Source organism: Paralichthys olivaceus, chromosome 7 (genome assembly GCF_024713975.1).
Source record: "Paralichthys olivaceus isolate ysfri-2021 chromosome 7, ASM2471397v2, whole genome shotgun sequence".
In the NCBI taxonomy this organism is placed as follows: Eukaryota; Metazoa; Chordata; class Actinopteri; order Pleuronectiformes; family Paralichthyidae; genus Paralichthys; species Paralichthys olivaceus.
In genome coordinates, this window is record NC_091099.1 from 10,395,574 (window position 1) to 10,422,310 (window position 26,737).

The 26,737-nt window shown below is 42.1% G+C and overlaps 1 protein-coding gene across 3 annotated transcripts in view; it reads left to right on the forward strand.

The window, feature by feature from the left end:
• The first annotated feature begins 654 nt into the window (after positions 1-654).
• The window catches only part of itpr2 (inositol 1,4,5-trisphosphate receptor, type 2), a 56,406-nt gene continuing 30,323 nt past the window's right edge, over positions 655-26,737 (forward strand). Inside the window, exons 1-37 of one of the 3 annotated variants that reach the window (XM_069528065.1) lie at positions 655-1,088; positions 7,346-7,416; positions 7,760-7,878; positions 7,971-8,057; positions 9,216-9,374; positions 10,172-10,270; positions 10,685-10,768; positions 10,887-11,033; positions 11,852-11,947; positions 12,263-12,307; positions 13,376-13,527; positions 14,597-14,696; positions 14,823-14,983; positions 15,082-15,223; positions 15,498-15,656; positions 16,653-16,825; positions 17,183-17,302; positions 17,531-17,713; positions 17,880-18,131; positions 18,211-18,358; positions 18,468-18,615; positions 19,110-19,297; positions 19,399-19,522; positions 19,620-19,677; positions 19,774-19,939; positions 20,216-20,383; positions 20,827-20,913; positions 21,503-21,628; positions 21,723-21,845; positions 22,091-22,291; positions 22,655-22,906; positions 23,061-23,186; positions 23,372-23,500; positions 23,881-24,001; positions 24,285-24,466; positions 24,635-24,777; positions 25,287-25,395. In XM_069528065.1, the coding sequence (XP_069384166.1) occupies positions 997-1,088; positions 7,346-7,416; positions 7,760-7,878; positions 7,971-8,057; positions 9,216-9,374; positions 10,172-10,270; positions 10,685-10,768; positions 10,887-11,033; positions 11,852-11,947; positions 12,263-12,307; positions 13,376-13,527; positions 14,597-14,696; positions 14,823-14,983; positions 15,082-15,223; positions 15,498-15,656; positions 16,653-16,825; positions 17,183-17,302; positions 17,531-17,713; positions 17,880-18,131; positions 18,211-18,358; positions 18,468-18,615; positions 19,110-19,297; positions 19,399-19,522; positions 19,620-19,677; positions 19,774-19,939; positions 20,216-20,383; positions 20,827-20,913; positions 21,503-21,628; positions 21,723-21,845; positions 22,091-22,291; positions 22,655-22,906; positions 23,061-23,186; positions 23,372-23,500; positions 23,881-24,001; positions 24,285-24,466; positions 24,635-24,777; positions 25,287-25,395 (5,040 nt within the window). In that variant the 5' untranslated portion in view covers positions 655-996. The remainder of the gene's footprint in view (positions 1,089-7,345; positions 7,417-7,759; positions 7,879-7,970; positions 8,058-9,215; positions 9,375-10,171; positions 10,271-10,684; positions 10,769-10,886; positions 11,034-11,851; positions 11,948-12,262; positions 12,308-13,375; positions 13,528-14,596; positions 14,697-14,822; positions 14,984-15,081; positions 15,224-15,497; positions 15,657-16,652; positions 16,826-17,182; positions 17,303-17,530; positions 17,714-17,879; positions 18,132-18,210; positions 18,359-18,467; positions 18,616-19,109; positions 19,298-19,398; positions 19,523-19,619; positions 19,678-19,773; positions 19,940-20,215; positions 20,384-20,826; positions 20,914-21,502; positions 21,629-21,722; positions 21,846-22,090; positions 22,292-22,654; positions 22,907-23,060; positions 23,187-23,371; positions 23,501-23,880; positions 24,002-24,284; positions 24,467-24,634; positions 24,778-25,286; positions 25,396-26,737) is intronic. The other 2 variants (XM_069528066.1, XM_069528067.1) reach the window with 2 other exon arrangements.

Sequence of the window (26,737 nt, forward strand, 5' to 3'; positions counted from 1 at the left end):
AAAACAGTTATAAGTCTTATAGTGCAATATTTATATGGAAATAAGTTGGCCTCATTTCTTTAAAGGTTCAGTGTGTAGAATTTAGTGACATCTAGTGGTGAAGTTGCATGCTGCAGCTGAATACCCGTCACCTAACCCTCTCCTTCCGAACATGAAACAGAACCTGTGGTAGTCTTCAGTTGGATAAAAACTCAAAAAGTGTTTAGATTGTCCAGTCTGGACTATTGTAAAAGACATGTCGGCCTCTGTATAGAGGACCTGCTCCTGGTGTAAATATAACATATTTAAATAGAAAGTGTTTTTCGAGGGTCCATAAAACAACAATATGTGCAATTTAGATGAAACACACTAATGAAAATATCTCTAGGATTATCTTATATTCACTTTCTGCCATTAGATCCACTTTCTCTTAAATCCTACACCCTGGACCTGTGAGTGTATTGATTGGATTTTATGATCAAGTCGAGTTTGATCCTCTATAGTTATCTCTATAGTAGAGTTATCTGCCTCCACAGGTACATTGGGATGTGAAGTTTCCAGTGATGTGATGAAGGGCAGCTCCTCTTCATCGGAGGCCCTGTGATCTGAATGAAAACAAAAACATGTCATTGAGCGGAATTGGCTCAGAGCTCTGACAGCAGCAGTCTCCTCCCCCTGAAGTGGATGTGAAGAGGAGCCCTCTCTCTCTCTCCCTCTCTCTCTCGGCTCTGCCCCACATACAGGAAGAAGTTAAAGAAGTGTAAAGAAAAAGAAAACAGCAACAACCCAGACACAGTGTTTTGACCCACACGTCTTCAGCAGCGTGTGTGTTTTAGTTTCTCTGCCTCCCTCGCCTCCTGTCTGGCTGAAATGCAGAAGAGGAAGAGGAGGTGAATGTGAGGAGGCGCTGCCGTAACGCGTGTGGATTACTTTTAGACGAAGGCAGGAGCCAGACTTTCACGCATGGAGAACCAGGGGGGATCTTCGTCGTAGTTTGCGCAAAGTTGAAGAAGAACCATGTCAGAGCACAGATCCAGTTTCCTCCACATCGGAGACATTGTGTCTCTTTACGCGGAAGGCTCGGTGCATGGCTTCATCAGTACTTTGGGGTATGTTCCTATGTGCTTCTCCTCTTATTCTCACCTTTAAACCCCCACACGTGCTGTGTTTTTAATCCCTTCGCTGCTTCTGTGTCACTTTCTTCATCTCTGGTCGGCCACTGTGAGCCGATCGAGGAAGAGGTTGGTGTGTGGGACTTGCTGTGGCACAGGCCTGTCAACGCGTAATCTGCCGCCTCTCAGGAAATTCTTCACGTTTACGCAAATGCAACAGGAATGCAAAGCAGCGTGTCGCCCAGGTAGACAGCTAAAGGTCACCAGAGATCTGTGTGGCACTTAGTAGTCAAAGTAGGGACCCGGGGACCCACAGGAGGACACGAAAAGAAGCCAGGGAGGCCGGATTAAAAAAGTGTGGGAGATCCAGTTATTAAAATCAAATTATATGCAGAGGAAATTCAACAAGATAATCAGAGTAACTGAGACATTAACATGCATTTAAGTTGTGTCTGTATGTGAGTTTAGTAGCTTTAAAGGGCGTCAAGTGTTTCCCCTGAAAATACTGCGATTATATTCATTTCATTTCCATTCCTTCATTGTCACTGCTCAGTGTTCAATGATAAGAAGTGTCCCTGTGGTGCAGACTTGTAACGGTAAAATAGATAAGTATAAAAAACACCAGCGATCAATACAAACTTCAGGAAACTGAAATAAGAGAGTGACACAAACTGTTAAGTAGCTGTCGTTTTCCATATTGTTTACTACAAAAGTAAATTTTTGATAATATATGAACCTCATTTTGATTTCAGAGGGAGTGATATTCACCTGAAACTATGTTTGCCACCATGTGTAGCCACTAGGCCCTCAGTTAACGCTGTGCTGATCAACATGAGGATGAAGTCCCCTCCAATGGTCGTAAATATGAGGAGTGATCACATGAGCGATCTCAAAGCCCATCATCTGTTGTCTGTCAACAGATTTGCCTCTGGGGGCCACAACTAATATTTTAGGGCTTCCTGTGTAGACAGTGGATATCCAGGCCACGACTCATTCTTCTGTTCCTCACTGTTTACAGTCTGTTTCATACAAACACAAACAGTGATTCTTCTTGTAGGTGTTTTAACTCTACACCACACTTTGGCTGATCTCTATTAACAGCTACCTGCATATGAATGCAGATAAATTAAAAAGCTGATAGCCGGTTTGTGTTCTGCTTCCTTTGCTCTCTACACTTTATGTGTGCGAGCGAACACAGGCTGCTCAAACTACTAGAAACAAACACTTGAACACTTCTGGCCCCCAAATTTTGTCCCTTGCCAACATATTCCACTGTAGAATTTGTTTTTAGAGATTACCAGAGACATTTTCTTGTAAAATAATCTCTTAGTAATAATTGATCAAGTTAAATTGATATCTGTAACTGGGAATTGCTCATAGGTGAGGAGTAGACACTGCTTTATTTTAATGGGACATATTCATGTAATGTGGACTACTGCTTTTCTATGGTTGCTTTTCTTTTATGTCTCAGCTGATAGTGTTCAGTCTGGTTTTTGTGTAGGTATGATAGAAACCACAATTTGATTGTGTCATTCTCCTCCAACGTCACTAACGGTTTGCCTGTTTGGTTAGCTGTATTTCCTCCTGTGCTGTCAGGGTAAAGTTTCAGTGCAAGGTGAAATACCTTTGGTGGTTCCAGTTGCTCTCTGGCCCCTAAACCTACAGAACAAGTGTGGAAAGATCGCCTGGTCCTGAGGAATGAGCCCCGCCCCACCCACCTTCTCTCCCTTTTTCCTCATTATCTGTTTCTTACTTTCTCTTGTCAATTTTCCTGCCTTAAATTCCTCCTACAGGCAGAGCATGCACATTTTGTTGTAAACACCTCTGCTTTAATGTCTTGTTCTGTGGAGGATCTAGATAATGAGTGTTTGAGCAAATGGCAGCTGAAATATGTTTGTACCTTCACTTATACAAAGTTGCCCGACTCGCTGTCTGCAGGACAACACACAGCCAAACTACTTTATGTAAAGCTCTGTGCCAATGTAAACAGCACACAGAGGCAGACAAAATGCCAAAATGCCCCACAGCAATTGTTCAAACCTCCTGTTTTTGTGAGGCAAAGAAGTTAAATTCTTATCAGTGTTGAATAACTCATGTAGTTTGACAGGGGCGCTGTGTATTTTATCAAGGGCTGAGCTGAGCCAGAGCTCACCAAGGTCCAGAGAAAGTAGGATCTAAAGCTAAGAGCTACAGGAACCTCGGCCCTGGTAAACACAATGTAACCTCGGCTGCACAAGGCTACAAAGGCCCATGTTTGCTCAGGAAAATAATGAATCAGTGAGCTACTCACACACCTTATATTGTAAACACACAATACCAGATGATCTTATAAGGAACACAAAGGTCATGAGGCCGATCAAATCCACAGGTGACCTTGGCCTTTTGGGTATCGTGCTTTCCCATGTTTATGGTTGTCAAGAGGGTTTATTTTGGAGATCTATGACATTTAATGTTTCAAAATAATCAAGCGATTCATGGTATTACCAAGGATTGGTTTGAACCACAAGCAACTGAACTTGTAGTTACTTGAACATGTTATCCTCGTCATCCTAAAGATAAAGCTAAAATACTTCTGTATCCATCATTTAAGTCATTTTGTATTTGCTGATTTTCCCATTAATTTAGCCTTTAGCTTTTCCCAGGAATGAAATCGTTACAGGGTGTAAATGAGGAAGTGCATGACTCAGTCTGCTTAGTCAGCAGGTTGAAACATGCAGTGACAGAAAATGGTTGTAAAATCCTGTCACACATAAGATACATTTTTTATTTTTTATGGTCCTTATCACATTCTGTAGCCTTCTCTGTGTTGTTGTCTCAGTTCACCTCACACAAGCTATGCAGCTATTATTAGCTTGTCTGTGTCCAGCCTGGTACATTTATCTTTGGTTCATGTTTAACTCGGTTACACAGAAAACCTCTCCTGCTCACTGAGTGTCGGGCACCGTCAACGCCTCCGTGTTTGAACGAACGCCAGCCCCTCTGCGGACCTAAGATGACTTATTTATGAGCTGGAAGGCCTTTTCCACGGGGCCTTCCTGTTTAGCCATTTAGCACTTGATAATATTTCCTGTTGGGCCCTATTGTCTCTAATTTAGATGTAACTCTGATACAGAGTTAGAGGAAATAATACACCCACACACACATACACACACATACACACACACTGTGAATTGACAGACTGATCAAGTGTCGTGGCATAAAAAAAGGAAATGGCTCAGTTAATTTAAGCAGGGCTTCCCGCTTTGAATGAATCGGAGGAATTGTGCATTGCATTATGCTTCTCTACAGTGGATGGATGGATGAATGGATGTGCTTGTTCATCTGTGGGAATAAAGTCATACATGGTGCCTTAGAATTGATTTCAGCAGGTTTAACTTTTGCATTTGTGTAGCAATGCTAAACAACAAAGACTGGAAAATGTCTGAACTATTGAGGTCCTGACTTTCTAACTGTCCGTAGATTGTTTTTCACATATGAAAAATGCAGCAGGAGATTCTCTGGTGCAGATAGGTAAATCTCTGGAGCGTTCAGACGAGGGCTGGGCAGGGGAAGGTAATGTAGAAGTCAGGACATGAACATAGAAATTCTGTTGAAGGGATCATGTGTTTTTGATTACAGAGACACCAGCATCAACAAGAGCTCTCGAATCTCAACTTTTTCAAGTGGACAGCTTTTGGCATTGTCTATATGTATGTCACATCTTTTTCCAATCTGGAATATTTGTACTCCTTTTGTTTTTTTCAGTTGTGCATCTGTTGGTGTTAGAAAAATCATCAACACACCCACTTGTTCATGGTGAATTCTTCGAACAATATCCTGCTGAATTCTCACATGGGCTGGAGTCACTGACCTGAACATTTGCGTTGTCAAATATAGTGTCTCCGGAGAATCTTGAGCACATGTCGGAGAGCGGCTTCTGTGACCACTGCAACCTTTGTCCTCATAGAAAGGTTTTTTTCACTGATGAATTAAACTTAGCTCTTGACTTAAACAACCTTTTATACCAGATCATCTCAAATGTCCTCGGACTTAGTTTGATGAGCTTGAGTCTTAATTGAACCTCTTTATTTACTCCAGGTTGAAACAAAGTCTTGAATGAAACTTCCCAGGCAGTTGTAACCTCATAGTAATGAATTATAAGGTCTATCTAAATGAAGACCAACAAGCAGCGCCACCTAGACCCTGGTTTACTAACATAAGAAACCTTAGAGTTCATTAGTTCAGATAAAATAAGACTGCTTTAAGTAAAAGCAGATTCACTGCAGGAGCCCAGACCTGAAATTTGGTATAAAAAAAAAAAGCCAACACCCTCTCTGATCTCTTTAGTAATGAACATGTGAAACATTTCCTCAGGGGAAATCCCATTACCTTTGGTTTTTTCTGGTTTTACAGTTCTGATTTAAATGGCCCTTGTGGTGAATGAGATCAATTAGCTTGTGTTAACAAATACCTGGATCGTAACATAAGCCTGGCTGCTGCCCGAAGCAAGAAACAGCTCATTTAAACTAAACCCTGTTTAAAAGCAGTGAGATATTAATGCTGCATTGTTGATATAAAAAACATCCATGAAGTTTTTACTAGCCTCATCAGTCTATTTATCATTGAGCGTGTCACACGGTGTACGTTTTCTATCAGTCCTTCTGTTCACTTTGTTTTTCTCCTCCTCCGACACCGAGACCCCTTTTCTTTTGCTGGGTAGAGTCTCAACAATCACTCTGCTTGTTCCATCTGCCCTTCCAGTGTCAGGGGAAAGCTACCGATAGCTGCTGGGGAAACAAAAGCGCTATCCTCTTCCTGTTTTCATTGCACAGTGGCGGACATAAATTTTTACCTCAATGCTTCCATGAGATTTCTTAGCCGGTGGCGACTTGTAGGGAATCAATTTCAAAACTAATCTTGCAGCCATTGCATTGTGCAAATTGCTATTTGCTTCATAATCATAAGTTCAAACAAAACCAACCGACAACTCCAGTGAACACAGCAGTTAGTCTAGATATCCGTCATCATCGGTTTGCAGCTGTAACAGTCAGTGCAGATTTGTAATGTGTGAAGTTCAGTGACCTGCTGAGCCAGAGAAACGTCTCTAGTGTGTAAAACAGTCAGCAAAGAGCACATAGACGTCTAGGATGTGGGTAACTAGGCCGTTATTGAGTGAATGAGATCTCTTCAGATTCCATCTAATCAACCCTGCACAGAAACCACATGGTTTCCTCTAGTTAGTGGCAGCAGCCTTGAGAATCCTTCAGTGACCAAGACAATAGTCTCGCACACACACACACACACACACACACACACACACACACACACACACACACACACACACACACACACACACACACAAACACTCACTTCGAATCGACATCTGGTTTTATTGTTTCTTTTGATATATTTTACATTTTTATTCTATCCATGAAAACCATAGAAAATTGGATGTCATGTATCTAAACACAAACTACAAGCCGACGTTCCCTCCGCTGGTTTGGGCAGCAGCGATCAAAGCAGCTTTAAATTTGATGAGCTCCAGAAAATGTTTTGAGCATCAGTCCAGACTTTGAGCTCTGAGGAGATGGATATGATGCTGAACAGGGCTTTTTCTAGTGTTGCCAGCTGAGCCTTTCATCCTGCAGGGGGGGAAGTGAACCGTCACTCAAGTGGTTCTGAGCTTTGTATTGAAATGAATGGTTTTAGTATTCGTATATTTGCATTTGTATGTGACACCACAATTGAACGACTGTTTGTGTCATGTAAATCTTTATTTTTCAGGGCAAATGACTGACTGGCCAGAAGACACATTATACATATTGCACATAATCACTAAAACATACGTCGACAATCTTTTATCGCAGTACAGCAACCCCCCCCCTCTGCCAAAAGATTATGTTTTTGTCTGTATTTGTTTGTTTATTTGTCAGTTAGCAGGATTAGCTAAAAACGACTGAAATCCATGAAATGGGGGGGTGGGCCATGACCCAAAGAAGAACCCATTCAATTTTAGTGCGGATCAGCCGAACCAAGAGTATTATCTCTCTTTCTTTAACTTTGTGAGATAGGAGAGTGATTCATGGATCTTGATTTAAAAAAATAAATAAAATGCACATGTTTAGGGGACTGATATTAATAAGTGTCTGCAATCTGGTGCAGATCCAACCTTTGTTTGGACATTAGAGGGTGAATCTTAACACCACTTGCTACAACTGTAATGGACTTAAGAAAGGATTGTGAGTGAAATTTCATATTCTTGTTTTTCTCTACAGGCTTGTCGATGACAGGTGTGTGGTTCAGCCTGATGCCGGAGACCTTGCAAACCCACCTAAGAAATTTAGAGGTGTGTATGATTATACTAGTCACACAGGTTCAGGGTTACACACACACACACACACACACACACACACACACACACACACACACACACACACACACACACACACACACACACACACACACACACTGTCAAGGCTGACCAGATCCTTTGCGTTCAGTGTTATTTAACACAACATTGTGGTTTTCGTGAAGCTTTAATGGGTTTAACTGACTCTTCAGGCCCCCGGTGGGTAAACAACCACAAACCTCAAAAATCCAGTTTCACCACCTTGAGACCCTTGAATAGCACTTTACCTGACTCTCAGGGTGTGACTCCCATGTGCCTGAATGCTTCTCGTCCTCTGCAGATTGCCTCTTCAAGGTGTGTCCCATGAACAGATATTCGGCCCAGAAGCAGTTCTGGAAGGCAAAACAGGGAAAACAAGGAAATAACAACACACAGGGAGAACTTTTCAAGAAGCTACAGGTACAACTCTCTTTTTAAATCTCAATCTGCATCGAGATCTTTATTTTCTATCGCATCCAAAATCTCTAACACATGCCCCTTTTCTTACCCAGCATGCAGCAGAACTGGAACAGAAGCAAAATGAGTCAGAGAACAAGAAGCTGCTGGGAGAGGTTGTCAAATACAGTAATGTCATCCAGGTACAGCCCATCTCTACCGCAAACACCTGCAGCGTCAAGCTGTCTCCAGTCCACAGCTTTGTTTTTGTTTTTCTGTTTAACCAGGGTTACTGTGATCCAAGCTCTGATTCCTCAGGCAGTTTTGGAAAAGTCTGAAATGATAGAACGTGTTGTCACTGATCACCAAGCTCTTGTTCCAGGTGTTGAGTTGAGAAAAGAAACTACGTATTAAACTGCTGTTGGAAAATATGTTCAAACAGTTTATGAGGGTTGACTTTGAAAGCTGGTGTAATTTACCTCTCGTCTGATCAGTGGAATCAGGTCATGTGCAGGGTGGTCGGACACACTTCTTCAAGTGACATCAGACTGAATGAAATTTGAGACCAGTTCTTTTGAAAGAAATAAGTTACCTTGAGGTGATAAACAACCTTTTTATTTAAAAAGTGGATATCTGATTACTCTTGTAAAATGGTTGAAGGTATTTAAGTACTTGTCTTAGTTACAAATATAAGGATTTCTTTGGATAACACTTACACTTACCTAAAGATCACTAAATGTTTAATGTTAGCTATTTACTATTTGTTTATAAAACCTTTTTAAAAAAGATGTATGATTTATTTGTATCTTTTATGTTATTATCATATTTATGTATATTATTATTATTATTATTATTATACATCTGTTTAGGTATTACTTATACTGGTATTTATTAATATATTATTTATTTATTTAATATTTACTGCATAGTTAATATTGAATAAATATTAAATCCAACAGCTTTAGCTGCTAGTTACTTTACACATTAGATCTGATACAGTTAGTTGATTGGTTAACTGATCAGTTGATTATTAGAAAATATGTCGACTATTTTGATGATTTTTTAGTGATTTCTCACGTAAAACATTTACAGCTTTTCAGATGCGAGGTGTCATATTAGAAAAGCTGAATTTTACAAAATAATCATCACAAAGTAATCAGCAGTTGAATCTTTAATGAAAACAATCTAGAGTTGCCTGTCTATATAAAATTATCATTTTTTTTGCTGTTTATAGCTTGATTAATAACAATCTAATGATACAATATATAATAGTGCAACACCCTTTGAGGCCTGTGTAAAGTGTGGCCCCTTTATGGCACCTGGTTTAGAACAGTCTTAACCCCCCGATTCCTCTGTCTCAGCTCCTGCACATCAAGAGTAATAAATACCTGACGGTGAACAAGCGTCTCCCTGCTTTGCTGGAGAAGAACGCCATGCGTGTTTCTTTGGACACGGCCGGCAACGAGGGCTCCTGGTTCCACATTCAGCCCTTCTGGAAGCTCCGCAGCGAAGGAGATAATGTAGGTGTCCCTCTGTCCAGAATCACGTTTCGACAGATTATTGACAACACTGCAAAGCCATGACGTTTCTCTCTGATCAGACTGTCAGGTCATTGTATCTCCTGTTCCAGTAACATTTCTGATTTTGTCCTTCCCCCTTTGGCTTTAGCATCCTATGGTTAAAGGTATTGCTCTTGATTGTGCATGCTGTTTGTGCAATATTAGGTGGGACACAGAATATCACGTTAAACGCATGGATGCGCTGGCCTCCCCAATGCATGTAGATTTTCAGGTTGAGCTTAGAAAGTATTCGGTCAGTTGTTCCCTTCTGTCTACTGTATGACATTGATAGTGACATTATAGTAAAAATGTTTGTAATGTTCCTGCACAGAATTGAAACAGATGTGATGAAGCACGCACATCAAACCTTGTGTGCTTGTGCACAGCTGCTCAATGAGATACAGTTGACTGTGGACAGTCTATTATAATTGTTTGTTATAACTAGACTGAGCATGTATTATTCGAACAATGATACAACAACAGGTTGTGTACTTTGCAGTCACTATATCTATGCTTCATTCATGGTTTGAATAAACTTGTTTGCCGTGTACAGCTCCACCGCTCTCTCATGTGAATCTCAGCCTGTAGCCGCTGCACATAGCACCGTTTTCTAAAGTACATGTTTGCAGACCTGAGACAGATCTCTTCCTTTGCATGGACCACACTCTTACTCTCTGTTCAATCCATCTGAACTCGGCTGGAACTTTACAAGCCTGTGTCTCCTGCTGTGATTTGACTTGTCTCTGGTTTGGTTCAAGGTGGTGGTTGGAGACAAGGTGGTGCTGATGCCTGTGAACGCAGGTCAGCCGCTCCACGCCAGTAACATCGAGCTGCTGGACAACCCTGGCTGCAAAGAGGTGGGACTAATTCATTTATATCATTTCAAGAGTCTGTTAACAAAATACTTTTAAGGTTGAATTATGATCCCTATCTTATTTTTCCAATTAATGATGACGATGTGTATTTTATATTTGCTTTTATCTGCTTTATCTGCATTTTTAAAAACACTATACAAATAATTAAATATTATTAAAACTGTTCCTACAAAAATCACACAGCCTGTCTCCTAGCTTGTAGTTTAGGTAATAGTTTATAGTGTAATATATCTATATATGATGTAAGGTAATATTTAAAATGTATTATACATCGTGTGAGAAGCTTCTAATACCCTTGAAAATGTCTTTCAGGAGACAGCATGTGACTTGTGCATGATAAAAGAAAATCTCTATTTCGTTTTCTGTTTTTCTTCTACTCTCTTCTTCATGCTGCAGGTTAATGCTGTCAACTGTACCACCAGCTGGAAGGTGGCCTTGTTCATGAAGTTTAGCGACTACAAGGAAGATATCCTGAAGGGGGTATTTTGTTTTTATTATGTTTGAGTCCGTTTATTCCTGTCTGTGTTTTGGCAGAATTTGTTACAGCTAAACAATATGAAATGATTGTGTGTGTGTGTGTGTGTGTGTCCTCTGTCAGGGAGACGTGGTGAGGCTGTTTCATGCCGAGCAGGAGAAGTTTCTCACCTGTGACGAGTACAAGAAGCAGCAGCACGTCTTCCTCAGGACCACACTGAGGCAGTCGGCCACCTCCGCCACCAGCTCCAAGGCTCTGTGGGAGGTCGAGGTAAAACACAAACGCAACTGATATAACATCTCACTTTCATTTTGAATTCATCAGTGATGCTTACTTTAGCTCGAGTTGATCATCATCATGACATTTTGGAAATTGAAAGTCATACAGTACATCAACAAAATAAAGACCCCCCACTAAGCTTGGTTAAATAAACCTCATATATTCCCACACACTTTGATTTACAGCTTTGTCCTTATCAAGCACAGTTTCTCACAGGTTCAGGCTGTAAATTCTCCTTTGATCAAACCTGCATTATAATGTCCCTCTTTCTGCCATTTCAACGTTAAGTTCTTTGTAATCCTCTGTCTGTTGTACTGCGTGTTCCTCTTTATCAGTTTACACTAAACTGGAGTTCCTCTCGTTCCTCTGCTCTTTGTTCCTGCATGTACTTAACATATCAGCGGTTAACGTGTTTTTGTACCAGTATGACAAACACATATTCCTTTTTATACTAAGCTAATCGGAAGACTCTCATTCTGACTCATTCTCTCGCTGCACTGAAGTTGGTGCAAACGCTGTGAATGAAGACGTGCATCTTTTTCTCCATTTGGTTTGCGAACTGACTGACTCAGGAGCACCAGAGATATTTAACAGAAATCATCCTTATTTTTGTGTGTTGAAATGTTGCGTTGTAATCCCCATACAGACATAAACTGAAGAAGTCCCCCGATATATCCGAAGTTAGACTGAAAACGGACTGACACTATTTATACATATATCATTTATATATTTGCCAGAAGTGAAAAAAAAGAACTGTTTGGCAAACCAGATGTTGTCCAGATGTGTCATGTGTTATTTTGTGTTCCCAGGTCGTGCACTATGACCCCTGTAGAGGCGGGGCCGGCCAATGGAACAGTCTCTTCCGCTTTAAACACCTTGCGACTGGGAATTATCTCGCATCCGAGGTGAGATTTTCTCTTACGCTCGTGTCAGAGCTTCAGCTTTCTCTTATTTTTTTATAGATGCTTCTCATTTTGTTAAATTAGACAGAGCTTTTAGAAAAGTAGCAGTACATTTGAATGACAGTGTCTGCTTTTCAGTGTATAAGCACAGTTAAGGGGGACTTTAGGTGATGTGCTGTAGGTGGCAGTGTTCCCATTGATATTGCCTCTATCTCCCATCTTCTGCTGTAAAACAGTCTGCATTTGGGTGATAAGGATGATAATGACATGATGATCATCTCCACATCTGAGATCTGAGATTGTTCAATATCTTTATAGGCAAACCCTGAATTCAAAGAGAACACAGTGGAGTCCAAAGGAGAGGTGAGTAAGTCAAACAAGCATATATAGCCTCAAAACCACTCACAGCTGACTCTCACTAACTATGACAGATGTAAACATGATCTACTCTACAAAGTTGATAATTGCAGTTCGATGCATCAGCAATGCAATTAGGTTGTCATGTCACAGCATGACTGAGTCAGATTTCACTTGACTGAAAGATAAAATGAGTTTGGGACTAAGAAATCAAGTGTTTTAGTGCAAAGAGCGATTATCTCAGCAGTTAAACACTTTTGGTTGAATTTCAGTCCCTTCTCTGTCTCCTCATCCTTTGGTTACGCAACACCACCAGTTGTCTCACACTTAAAGTACAAACACACATGCACACGCACATGCAAACTCTGAATCTATATCGAGACATTTCTTTCAGCTCCTCACTGCCTTGCACATTTGTATTCTGGCAATGCAAGGAACGCGCACACAAACTCTCTCCACCTAACACACTTACTCATGCACATGCTGAGTTTCAGACACACTGGGGGCTCCTTACATAACATCTGGGAGTGGGGGGTGCCCTGCAAGAGCGGATGGAGGGGAGGCAGACGTGCTGTCTGCTCTGCTCCACTTGCCTGTGCTAAGCTGGTGGGGTGAGTCACCGGCAGAGGGAGGCGGGAAGGAAGGGGGGGAGTGGGAGGATAGAGAAGCTGAGGCGCGGAGGCAGCTCTGGGGACCTTCCCATTGACATGCAGCGAACAGTGGGAGAAATTAACCCTCGTCATTATGGGTTGCATCTGCAGCATGTAGACGAGCTGCCAGCCTACGTACTGCACAGTCTAGCACAAAGCACAGACCAGTCATGGATCTCTGGCATCATGTCTGTGTTAAATGTAGTTTGGCTCATCCATCCACTCTCACTGATGGATTTTATCAACAGTGGAGCTGATCTGTCAGTTTTAAGGGGAGCATGTGCAGAGAGATATGACAACCAGACACAAAACATGTCCATGCTCCTTTTTATGGTCACAAAGGTCAGAGAGACTTACTTCAAGTAATGTATATAATAATGTTGACTGCCCCTGTTTGTGCATGTTTGCCTGTGTCTTTGTGTAGAATGAAACTGACACTGTGTTCTCCAAGAGGAAGCATCAGGCAGCAGAGAAGATCGCGTTCACCTTGGTCTCTGTTCCCCACGGGAATGACATTGCCTCTCTGTTTGAGCTGGATGCCACCACCCTGCAGCGGGCTGACTGTCTCGTGCCTAGGTCAGTCACTCACATGGTGGCCACAACGACAATAACATGTTGCATCTGCTGTGTTTGTAACCACAGGGGGCTTTTTCCTTTTTACTAGAATTCACAACATGGAGAACAACAGATCCTTTTAGAAAGTCTGCCATTACTTCACTGAAATCCTCTGATCTTGTTATTTTATTGTTGGTAATGAGAACAGTATAAAATTTACTGATACACATTACTCAACTCAAACAAGTGAAGAACATATTTGAATTTTTTCACTCAATTGCAGTATATTTTATTTATCATAACAAGACACAGAGTCGTGTTAGTGGGCGAGTGACCTGCACAATGCTGCTTATAGCTAAATGCTAACATTAGCATGCTTAAGTGCCTGTTTTACCCGAATGTGTTACATGCTGATATTAGCAAAGATTGTTTCATGTGTTTATATTATTTTAGGATGCTAGTATGCTATTTGCTAATTCATGCTAAAGACATAGTAGAACTGTGTTTGATGGGAATATCATGTTTGTCAGGTATGTGATAAACTATAGTTTTGGATCTAAGGATTGTGCTAAATGAAAAATCTTTTGAGGTTAACCAGATTTCATAGCAATTCATCCAGTTGTTGAGTAATTTGACTTCAAACTCTTAAAAAAACAATCAAAAAGGTCAACCTCATGGCCAAAAAAAGTGCATTCTTTTTAAGGAAACTGTATTTGTTGCACAAAACTTTGTGCCCATTCATCCACAAAACATTGAGCTATTTCTTGATCACATCGTGCACCTAAAGTAAAAGTAAGTCAAAGTCAACAGGAAATATCCTCAGTGGATCATGAATGGTTTTACCAAACGTCCTGGCAAACCAATCTGTAGTTGTCAAGTCATTTCAGTGGTTATAAAGCATACCACATGGGCACATACACCCACACAGTCATTTGGATTTATTTTGCTACCATGGCTAAAACAACATATTCTAGTACAACCCTAATTTATTCACCAGCGTGGCTACTTCTCCTGCTCAATAACAGCATCAAGGTCATGCAATCAACCAAAAGCATATCTCCTGTGTGTATTTTGTTCCATACTTCCTCAGAAATTCATACGTGAGGCTTCGGCACCTCTGCACCAACACCTGGGTGACCAGCACCAACGTCCCCATTGATGCAGAGGAGGAGCGACAGGTTATGCTAAAGGTCAAATTCCTTACACAAACACTTATTAGATATTCTGAAATCTGCAAATCAACAAATATTGAATATTTTCTGAAACTCACTAAACTAAAACAATTATTTTGAAATTTGCTTCAACTGTAACAACAGATCGGCACCTGTCCCACTAAAGAGGACAAAGAGGCTTTTGCCATCGTGTCAGTTCCCCTGTCGGAGGTCAGGGATTTGGACTTTGCCAACGATGCCAGCAAAGTCTTGGAGTCCACTGTGAGAAAGCTTCAGTACGGCAACATCGCTCAGAACGAGAGGAGGTACGGAGACAATATGAGCATGTTGACACAGGTCGTACGAGGTGGTGTAAATATTTTATGATTTCACGTGTTATTTTTTGCCTTAATATATATTTCAGGTTTGTGACTAAACTCCTGGAGGACCTGGTTTTCTTTGTGTGTGTGGTACCAAACAATGGCCAGGATGTGTTATCTGTAGTCACCTCTACACCCAACAGAGAGAGGCAGAAACTCATGAGGGAACAGAACATCCTCGCCCAGGTCAGCACACACACACACACACACACACACACACACACACACACACACACGCACACGCACACACACACGCTTTTATGTCCCTTATGTTGAGACAAATTAATCTGAAGTGTAACAGAAGGACAGTGATGCCCAGAGCAAATCTTAATTGTATTGTTTTTCCATTAGCGAGTTATTTTATAATAGCTATAGATTAGCCTCAGGAAGTCTGTTTATTGCATTACAGGCTGTAGAACCTCAATTCTTCATTGCCGTTTCTGGGTTTCTGTTCCTCTAGATCTTTGGCATCCTGAAGGCACCATTCACCGATCAGGGTGACGGTGCCATGCTGAGGTTGGAGGATTTGGGAGACCAGCGCTATGCCCACTTCAAGTACATGTTGAGACTCTGCTACAGGGTGCTTCGCCACTCCCAACAGGACTACCGCAAAAACCAGGCATGGTTTTCTACACACGTCTAATATTGAGTGCCCATTGAGTTGTCATCCGGCTCATTATTATGGTCGTTATCTACAGGACGCAGGGTAGTGCAATGATAGAGAGGTGGAGATTAAACTGGGAGCTTGTGAGTATAGATTCGTCCAGATTGACTTGGAAAATCTATGCAGGGAGAGCAACTGCTGTAATGATGCTTCCTATTAAGAAAGCTCAGCAGTGGTCAAATAGTCTTTTAATAGATCAGTGGATCAACAGAAATAATTCATGAGAAATCTAATAATGAGAGTGAGCTCACAACACAGTTTCTCCTACTTAAATGAGAAGATTGAATTTGTGGAATACACTCGGGACTCAGTGCGCTCATTGGTATTGCTGCTATATTGTCTTTGTCTGTCAGGCACAACCATAGACTGTGAATTAAGATGGATGAAGCAGCTCAACTTCCTCTCACTATCCAGCAACTGCCATTTTTGCGCATTTGGAGCCAGATTCTGAGCAGTAGCGATCAGAGATGGAGCCTTGGTAGCGAGGTTCATAAAACACGCTCAACCAATCATGAAATAGTCTCAGCGGTCAATCATGATACTAATCAAAACCAAAAAGCATCAATGTGACAGAAACCATCTATGAGAAAAATTTGTTTGACTTGTGCTTTGACTTTTTATTGTCCAATCAATTAACATGGAGGAGACGGGATTAATACTGCAGCCAGCCACCAGGGGGCGATTGAGACACTTTGGGGAGCTGTCACCTCTTCTATTATTGTTCACAGTCTTTGGTTATAACCTACAAGCAGTGGAACCAGTTAGACTTTAGCTTGATACTCATCAATTTTAATTGTGCTCGTCATAATTGTTTGACACTTAATTAATGTACTGACGCAGTGATTCAGCACATTTTTATCTCCTGTGTTTCTTACGCTGACTATTTCTGCACAATTTCACTACCATGTTCAAAAATGCAGTGTTTAAAAACATGTTTCTTGTTCCTCACAGGAATATATTGCCAAAAAGTTCTCAATCATGCAGTCTCAGATTGGGTATGAGATCTTGGCCGAGGACACAATCACTGCACTGCTGCACAACAACCGCAAGCTGCTGGAAAAACACATCACAGCCAGAGAGATCGAGACGTTTGTCAGCCTGCTGAGGCGCAACAGAGAGCCCAGGTCAGACACAGACAACCACCAGAGACCAGGGAACAATTGAATTACAGAAAAAAACAGAACAATCCCAACACTGTGAAAGAAAATTAAAAGTCATACTTAAGATTTATTTAGCGACATGTACATTTTTACTGACGCCAATTGAACATGAACACGGTACAATATGTGCGTCTCATCCACTTGTATTGGAATTAATGATTGGTATGTAATACACGTACCTATTTTACATGTCAAATACAATACAGTATATTTTGTAAAACACAGACAACTTATACCAACTGTAACATGTGCATCAGTTTGTGTGTTTTGTGCTCAAACCTCTGTCGAGCATGAAGATTCATGTCTACTCTGCTCTTCCAGGTTCCTTGATTATCTCTCTGATCTCTGTGTGTCCAACAAGACGGCCATCCCCGTCACACAGGAGCTTATCTGTAAATTTATGCTGAACCCCACAAATGCAGATATCCTCATCCAGACGAAGTGAGTCACACCTTGTAGTATCTATATTTAAAAACATCCAAGTTGATCCTGTCGCATTTTACTCGTTTAAAAACATGTTCAATCTCTGCAGCATGTGCGATTTCTGTTTCCTCCCGCTCAATAGATATTTCCAGCAGCACCTCTGTGTCAAAGTGTAACGTGTTCAGCTTTGTCTTGTAACCGCTTTCTGTCACACTCTCACCCTCACCCTCCTTCCTCAACCCCCAGACTAATCTCTAACACAGACAACACCCTGGAGACCTCCCTGCTGCAGGAGGAGGTGGAGGAGGAGGAGGTCTGGCTCTACTGGATCGACAGCCACAAGGAGCCTCACGGCAAATCAATCCGTCACCTGGCCCAGGATGCTAAGGGCAACCACAAGATGGATGTAGACATCGTCACCTACTACAGGTGACGGTTGCACTCTTACCTTTAGTTGTGCCAATGTGCTCAACCTTATTTTCCCCCCGGATCACAAAAGTAGTTGAAACAAACATAAAGAAACCAAATGTTTTACCCCATTTTCTTCCATCAGCTAAACAAAAAGAGTTTTTCTTCTCTTTTACCTCCTCTGCAGATATCAGCTGAACCTGTTTGCTAAAATGTGTCTGGACCGTCAGTATCTAGCCATCAACCAGATCTCCTGTCAGCTACCTGTGGATCTGATCCTGCGCTGCATGTTCGACGACTGCTTGCCATACAACCTCAGAGCCTCCTTTTGCCGCCTGATGCTGCACATGCATGTGGACCGTGACCCGCAGGAAGCTGTGGTGCCCGTACGCTACGCTCGCCTCTGGACCGAGATCCCCTCCATGATCACCATCCATGAGTGAGAGAGCGTGTGGGATGAAGTGAGTGATTGTACTTTGTCTAATGCAGAATTAGACAGATTGTGTTTGTTTGCTCAGGTTTGAGTACGAGTCTACTGACACCTCAAGAGAGGAGATGAAGAGGAAGTTTGCTCCCACGATGGAGTTTGTGGAAGAATATCTCAAAGATGTGGTCAGCCAGCCTTTTCCATTCGGGGATAAAGACAAGAATGAACTGACACTAGAGGTAAAATCAACATGGTGCAGATATATTAGATGTGATCACTCTTGCTTTCAACCACATTTTTTCAAATAGGCTCAAATTGTACTGTGCTCAATTCACTTCTTTCTCTCAGGTGGTGAATCTTGCTCGGAACCTGGTTTACTTTGGTTTCTACAGCTTCAGTGAGCTGCTGCGTCTAACACGCACCCTGCTGGCCATCCTGGATATTGTCCAGCACCCACTCACCTTCATGAACAAGCTCAACAAGAGCCCAGAGGCTGGTCAGTGCATTAATACATTGCATTGGAGAGAGTTTTCAGGTTTTAAATACGTAAGCTCAAGGTGATTTAGAAAAGCTTCAGGGTTTTTAATTTAACTTTTCAAGTAACAGGGAGAAAAAGTATAGACAGGAAAAGCATGGGGACCTGATGAAATGAGACATACAGAAATAGAGACATGATGGTCTGCAGATCAGAGGACTGATCCGTTGGAAAAATGTGGAAATGATTCGCAATAAAAATACAACTGGATTTACAAAAACATTTCGGGGAGTGTTTCACATAAGTGGACAAAGACTTTAATAAAATAAAACTTCTGGTCCAGTTTAATGGACTGAAGAGAATAACACAATGTTCTCCTGGGCTATCAAATTTTCACAGAGAGATTCAACTTGATGATGATCGGCTTCACACACACACACACACACACACACACACACACACACACAGACACACAGACACACAGCAAAATATGTGAAGATAAATGTTTCCTTCAGGCAACAATGTCCTTCGAACAATCCACGGCGTTGGAGAGATGATGACTCAGATGGTGATGAGTCGCGGCGTGCCTCACAGCCTCCCCGACACCCCTCCCTCTCTGCGCTACAGCAAAGGGCACTTCCTGCCGGACAACGAGGACGTCATGGTGATGGACACCAAGCTAAAGATCATCGAGATCCTGCAAGTAAGTAATGCTCTCTGAAGTTCATGTTGCTATTTCACATTTTTCACCTACCACATAAGTGAGTGACTTTATTTTTGTGTCCTTTTTTAATTGCTGTTTAGTTCATCCTGAGCGTGAGGTTAGATTACAGGATCACGTACTTGTTGTCCATCTACAAGAAGGAGTTCGGGGATAAGTCCATCCCTGACTCCTCGGCCTCACAGGCTGAAATGATTACCGTGAAGCGTAAGAATGAATTACTCTTAGTGCAAATATACTAACTAAGGCTTTTGCTGCCTGCTGTACTGAACTGACCTTTTGTCTACTTTATTTCTTTCTTTAGCGTCTGAGCCAGACATAGATGAGATTGCAACTAAAGCAGAGAGCATGTTTGCCGGAAGGTGGGTGAAGCTCTGGCTGCCAGTTTTTTTTAATACACTATTCAACACTCACGAAAGAAACTTGAAAGCTGGATAAGTGCAGTTTTATGATTCCAGCTCCGAGTTGGGTGCGGTGGAGCTTGATGATGAGGGCGGGAGGACTTTTCTGAGGGTTCTGATCCATCTCATCATGCAAGACTACCCCCCGCTGGTGTCCGGCTCACTGCAACTCATCTTCAAACACTTCAGCCAGAGAGCTGAGGTGCTGCAGGCCTTCAAACAGGTGAGGACAGGGCAGTTACACACAAGCATTTGATAGCTGGAGAGCTGAGAGTGTGCAGCATCAGGCACTTCCTGTGTTAAGTGAGTTGTCTGTCATGGTTGATGTATTTTGATCATTTTGGATTTGGAGGGTTCTCTTTTTTCGACTCTCCAAAGTGGTGCTCTGAGATTTCTTGGCAGAGATTTGCTTTCACACGCTTTTGTTCTTTTAATATCTCTATGTTGGGTTTATTTCTCAAATCCAGAGTGTGTTTCTGTGTGTCTGTGCATTTTCCAGGTCCAGCTGCTGGTGTCAGAGCAGGATGTAGAGAACTACAAGCAGATCAAGACGGACCTGGACCAGCTGCGTCTGACTGTGGAGAAGTCGGAGCTGTGGGTGGAGAAGAGCGGCGTCTACAGCAGTGAGGACCTGGTGGTCCGACAGGGCAAAGAACTGAACCTCGAGGTGCAGTACCATCATCTAAAAGCAAAGTTTGGCCTTCCAGACTTTACAGTGACATTTAGAGCTCCACAGGAAGTGGCTGTACTCGTCCTAACATCCACATCATTTGTTTGTTTTTGTTAATCAGGGTTGGTGGAAATGTTTTTTTTTGTAGCATAGCACATATATAATGTATAATAGTGATGCCCGTCGGAACAGGAAGCTGCTGCTTAATCAATTTTTAAGAGTCAAAACTGCAACTTGTCTAATTTTCTCAAACATTAGTTTTACTTTAATTGTTTGAGGAAAGTAATGACTGCTGGGATTTTCCCCACTACTCTGTGTGAATGCCCATTAATTAGACACAGGATACAGGGGTTGCTTTGCGCCGAAGATAAACCTTTCAGGGGCTGAATGTCGCTTCAGGGTTGTGGTTTAGTTTTTCTCTGCTAATGTGTTTTTGCCAGGAGGTTGTTCTGAGCCCAGTCCAGGACGGTGATAAAAAACCTCAGATTGACAGTAACAAGGAGAACAACTATAACATTGTCAAAGAGGTGAGGTCCATGTCTGCAATTCCAAGTTTTTCTCGTTCGATGTCTTTTTCTGCTGTTGTGTATATTATATCAAATATTTCTCTCTGTCTACTCACCTGGTTGATCGTGCACCTCATGTACTGAGACAGAGGTTTGAGTTCTGTGCAGCAGCCGCAGGCTCGGTTCTGACCTGGCTCTTTCCTGCATTCTTCCCCTCTCTCTCTCTCTCTCCCTCTTTCCCATTCTGTCCCATCAATAAATGCTATAGTGCCCAAAAATGTCCTCAAAACAGCATTTGTATTAATAGTTAGAATACACACTCAGTAGAGTGCATACCTCCGCCAACAGTCCACATCCAAAACCACATTCAGATTCACTAGGTTTTATTTAGGTCTACATCAAGTTGCAACTGTCCACTGAAAATAAAAACAATGTTGAAAATCAGAAGTTTAGGAAAGTAAAACATTTCAGGATCTGCCCCCTTCAACCAAGTTTTGGGGAAGTCTGTCTTGTAGGTTTTGCATAATTCTGATAACTAACAATCAACAAACAAATGCAGACAAGACATAGCATTGGTGGAGGTAATAATATATCTCTGTCTCATCTCCAGATCTTACTGAGGCTCAGTAAGCTGTGTTTTCCCAGTAAGAAGAGTCGTGTGCAGCAGCAGAGGCTGCTGAAGAACATGGGGGCTCACACTGTGGTGCTGGACCTGCTGCAGATCCCCTATGAGAAGGTGAATGAATGGCTCCTCCTGCTAATGATGTTTTCTGTGCCACTGTCTCTCTAAACATCTTTGTTTGTGTTTGTTTGGTTTTGCCTTTGCACAGAGTGATGAGAAGATGAATGAGATCATGACCCTGGCTCATACATTCCTGCAGAACTTCTGCAGAGGAAATCCTCAGAATCAAGTTCTGCTGCACAAACACCTCAACCTGTTCCTCACTCCGGGGGTATGTGGATATGACCTCACTTTGTTGTTCCGTGTCAGGGAGGGATCAGTGGCATCCGCAGAACTATCATTTAATAAAAAGTACAAGGTCCAAAGTAACTGTAACCTGAGAGTAGAAAAAGTAATTTGATGTGATGTATTTTTTAAAAGCAATTTTCGTTTGTTTTCTTTTACACAAATGAGTCAATATTCTGTTTGCATGAAACCGATCTCTGTTAAACACTTAAACTTGACTTTTTTCCCAAGCTGCTTGAGGCTGAGACGATGCGTCACATCTTCATGAACAACTTCCAGCTGTGCAATGAAATCAGCGACCGTGTGGTTCATCACTTTGTCCACTGCATCGAAACACATGGAAGACACGTGCAGTACCTCCGGTTCTTGCAGACCATTGTGAAAGCTGATGGGAAGTATGTGAAGAAATGTCAGGACAAAGTAATGACAGAGGTGGGAAGGTTTTTTTTATTATCCACATTTAATCCCACATTGCATGGATATTGGTTATTGTTAAAGTAAAAATATCAAGGGATCTTTGTGTGGAATATTGTTGGGAAGAAAATGTTCTTATTTTTACCAGAGCACATTCATTTTACAGTCATATAAGTACTGTATGTGAACTGATGAGTTGCAGGAGGACTTTGTTGGATTAGATGACATTTAATCAAGATTTGCAAAAATGTGTCAAATATAATTATAAAGCATTTCTTCTTTTCTGCATTTGTTAGTAAGGCTGTTGAATGTGTAATGGTGATGGTGGCCGTACGTCGGGTAGAACCTGCATGTGACTTATATGTGTGTTTGTGTGTCCAGTTGGTGAACGGCGGCGAGGACGTGCTGGTGTTCTACAACGACCGCTCCTCGTTCTCAGTGCTGTTGCAGATGATGGGTTCTGAGCGCGAGCGGACGGATGAAGACGGAGCTCTGGCCTATCACAACACGCTGGTGGAGCTGCTGGCTGCCTGCACCGAGGGCAAGAACGTCTACACAGAACTGAAGTGCAACTCTCTGCTGCCACTGGACGACATAGTTAAAGTTGTCACTGACATCAACTGTATACCAGAGGTAGTAGCCAGATAGTTTTACTAGAAATCAATAATGCAGCTTGAGTTATGTGGTTAAAATGAACAATATTTATATATAATTTAAAGAAAAAAACGTCTCTCATGTTGTTTAGGCAGAATTTAAGGCATCACATTTCTTTTTCTGAACCTTCCAGGTGAAAACTGCCTATGTGAACTTTGTGAATCACTGCTACGTGGACACAGAGGTGGAAATGAAGGAGATCTACACCTCCAGTCATATCTGGAAACTATTTGATAACTTCCTGGTGGACATGTCCAGTGTAAGGCTCAATCAACTAGAGTGTCACTCAGTAGAGAGCGTGCTGCTGTATTTCAGGCCCATCAATCACGTTAAATACAATCAAGCTGCCTTCACACACTCATCGATATCAGTCCTGTAAATATGCGATGGGAGAGTTTGCTTGTTCAGGAATGAATGAAGCCTCATTTGATTTTTGCTTTTAAGATTTGCAACACGACCACCGACCGTAACCATGCCGATCTGTCCCTGGAGAAGTATGTGACAGAGACAGTGATGGCCATAGTTAAGGGTTTCTTCAGTTCACCTTTCTCCGTCAACCATTCCAACCTTCAGGTAGTGTTTTCTTCTTCTTCCAGCCATGGATTTGATTTTTTTCCTGTGAAGCACTTTGTAACTTTGTTTAGATAAGTGCTATACAAATGCAGTTATTATATTTTATTTCCACTTCTGACAAGTGGCTGAAATGTGCTGGGAATAGCAGGAGGCTCACTCATGCCACATCGAAATCCTTTTGCCAATGTACAGTAAAAGATATTTGACAGCAGATGGCTGCATTTGTTGCACTCCCACCTGGGACCATGTTGTTTCGTTGTACTTAGAGCAGCTGTTTGACCTGTAAAATGCAGGAGTCTGGCTGAACTTGTATTTCTCTGCCCTTATGTCAGTTTAAAGAACACTATCCCCTCCACTCTCTCTCTCTCCTCTTTTCATAGACAAACCAGTCTATCTTCATCAAACTGCTCCAGTCATCTTACAGGATCTACATCTGCACCTGGATCAACTCGGCTCAGAAGGCTAATATAGAGAGCTGTATTAAAACACTGGCAGATGTGGGTGAGTGCTCCTCCAGCCTTGAAGGAGAAAGAGGCATTTAAATTAATTTATACTACAATATTAAAAGTGCAAAAATAAAAAACTGAATTGTTGTGTACCACCATCCTTTCAGATATTTCATTCATTCACATTCATTCACATTCATTCACATTCATTCATTCACATTCATTCATTCACATCTTCATGTCCCAGCAACTATGGCGTTTGGGTGACTGAGCTGTGTCCCATCCGAATAGGACAAAATAATCTCACGCTGACGTTTCACCTTCTTGTTCCTCCACAGCCAAAGCTCGTGCCATCGCTATCCCTGTGGACCTGGATAGTCAGGTCAACACTTTGTCCATGAAGGTCCACACCAACATGGTGCAGCGGGCAGCCAAGGACTGGAGGATATCTGCTCGCACGCGACCACGCAAGGAGCCACTGGGTGGCCCCGACTACAAGAACATCATCGAGAAGCTGCAGGTGCACAGACAAAAAAAACAAGTCAACAGCTGCGCATCACATAACTGAAATAAGAACACAAGACTCCATGTGTATTTTACAAGGGCTTCATGTGTTATTTTCAGCAGAGTCAATATCTCTAGGACAGCATTGGACTGAGCCTTCTTGTGTCTGTCTGTGTGTGTACAGGGGGTCGTGTCCTGTCTGGAGGAGCAGTTCAGCCCAAAGGTTCAGGCAGAGTTTTCTGTGCTGGTGGACGTTCTTCACAGTCCTGAGCTGCTGTTTCCAGAAGCTGCTCGGTTACGCTGTGAGAGCGGAGCTTTCATGTCCAAGTAAGTCTGCGTCCACGTCAGCATGTCTAACGCAGTATTTTGAGGAGTGATATGTTTTGACAGATGTTGCTGACAGCTGTTTTTTGTCATGTCATGTAAAAGAGCAGCAGCTGATTTTTTTTAGCATTAACCTGAACCTTTACAAATGATTAACTACCAACAACGATCATTTTTATATTTATTCATGAAGTTCAGAAGCTTTGGAAAAGTAAAATTAAGAAACAACTCATTAGGAAGTAAATTACACAAAAGTGAATGTGTAAAACTTTTTGTCTACTCTTCTATTGGACTATTCACACCATCATATTAGACGTGTCATAAAAGTGGTTTGATACATGATCGAACCTCCAGGGGTGCTGTTACTCTGCTGCAGCTCTCTGACCTCCCTGGAGAGCAGGAGAGGAGAGTTCACCTGTGGTGACAAATGAAATATTGCTTTGTTTTTAACTTGTGAGCCAGTGACTGCATTAGCAGGACACCATGATGAATCATTGCTGTCACTCTGCCAGGTTGATCAAACACACCAAGAAGCTTATGGACAAAGAGGAGAAGCTGTGCATCAAAATCCTGCAGACCCTCAGAGAGATGCTGGACAAGAAGGAATGCTTCCAGGAGTCTGTGAGTACCTGACACTGCAGGGGGTGAACGTCACCTAAACCTGGTTTCATTCAATAATATGATACTTTTAAGAAGTTAAATCTCAGGATTCTATAATTAGGTGAAATCAATGTAAAGATTGCAGTGGATTCAGCCCTGTCTTCATGTGCCAGTGGTGCTGCGCTCCTATCAGCAGTGCAGTGTAGTCCTTGTTTTCTCCCAGGTCTGTCGGCCCAGAGCCCAGACTTTCCTTCATCAGTATGCTGTGGGCCTCGTTGTGTTACATAAGGCAGGGAGGCACTTGAGGACACACTCACACTGTGAGGGAGAATAGGAGGGAGGAAGTAAGGGAAGGAGGAGGAGTGAGGGTGGAGAGGAGGGAGGGGGGGTTGCAAACACTGAACAAGCAAATCAATACTGCAGCGAGTTGGGGGCACGGGAGCCCATCTCCTGCTGCACCCCCTCTCAGCCACAGAGACCAGGAGAGTGAAAGACAAGAGCTGGTGGAAGAGACTGATGATGGTGATAGTATGTGTGCAAGGTGACAGCCAAAGTATAGGAAAAGACTAATCTCGAGACACAAGACTTCAGTCAGTGTTGGTAATAAAATCTAAGTGAGAGGAAAACAACTCCAGAGAATGGTTCTTTGTTTGGCATCGCCCGGAGCTTCTCCTCCTGCACTAAAAGTTGAAGTAAAGTGAGAAAACGTGTCTTCTGACCACGAGGGATTTAATGCAGATATTAATATTTTGGGCTGTTTCTGTTGCATCACTTATTTCGATAGAACGTATGTATATTTCTTTACCCTCTCCATTGGTGTGATGGCATTCATAACACTGTCAGAACTACCTCTCTATATAGTAACACGCCAAGCAGCAACTGTCGCTTACAGCAGCTTGAGGAGTCAGAGTTTTGTTTTTCCCTATTTGTGTCAGTCAGCCAAGATGTTTTTTTCCTTTTTTATTTTTTTTCAAAAGTCAAATGATTCAACAGTTGTGTGGAAGAAGATCAGACGAATTCAAAGTGGAAAAACATTCACTTTAGAAAAAAAAAAAAAAAGTGTCTCGGCGCATTCGAGCAGCCAGACAGTGCAGTAACGATATGTGAAATGTCAGTTTGTGTAGGTGTGTGTGAGTGTGATCGAGCATGTATTTGTAGCCGCTCTTTGTCATATCCCTGTAGCCCTGAGCGTGGAGCTGCAGCATCACTGCACAGGGGAGAGAGGGAGGGAGGGAGTGAAGAGAGAGAGAGAGCGGGTGATGGAAATAATGAGAGAGAGAGAGAGAGGCAGACAGACAAAAACAGAAGGAGAGAGAGAGAAAGAGTGACAGCACAGGCAGCAGAGGTTGGTGGCTCCCCTGGG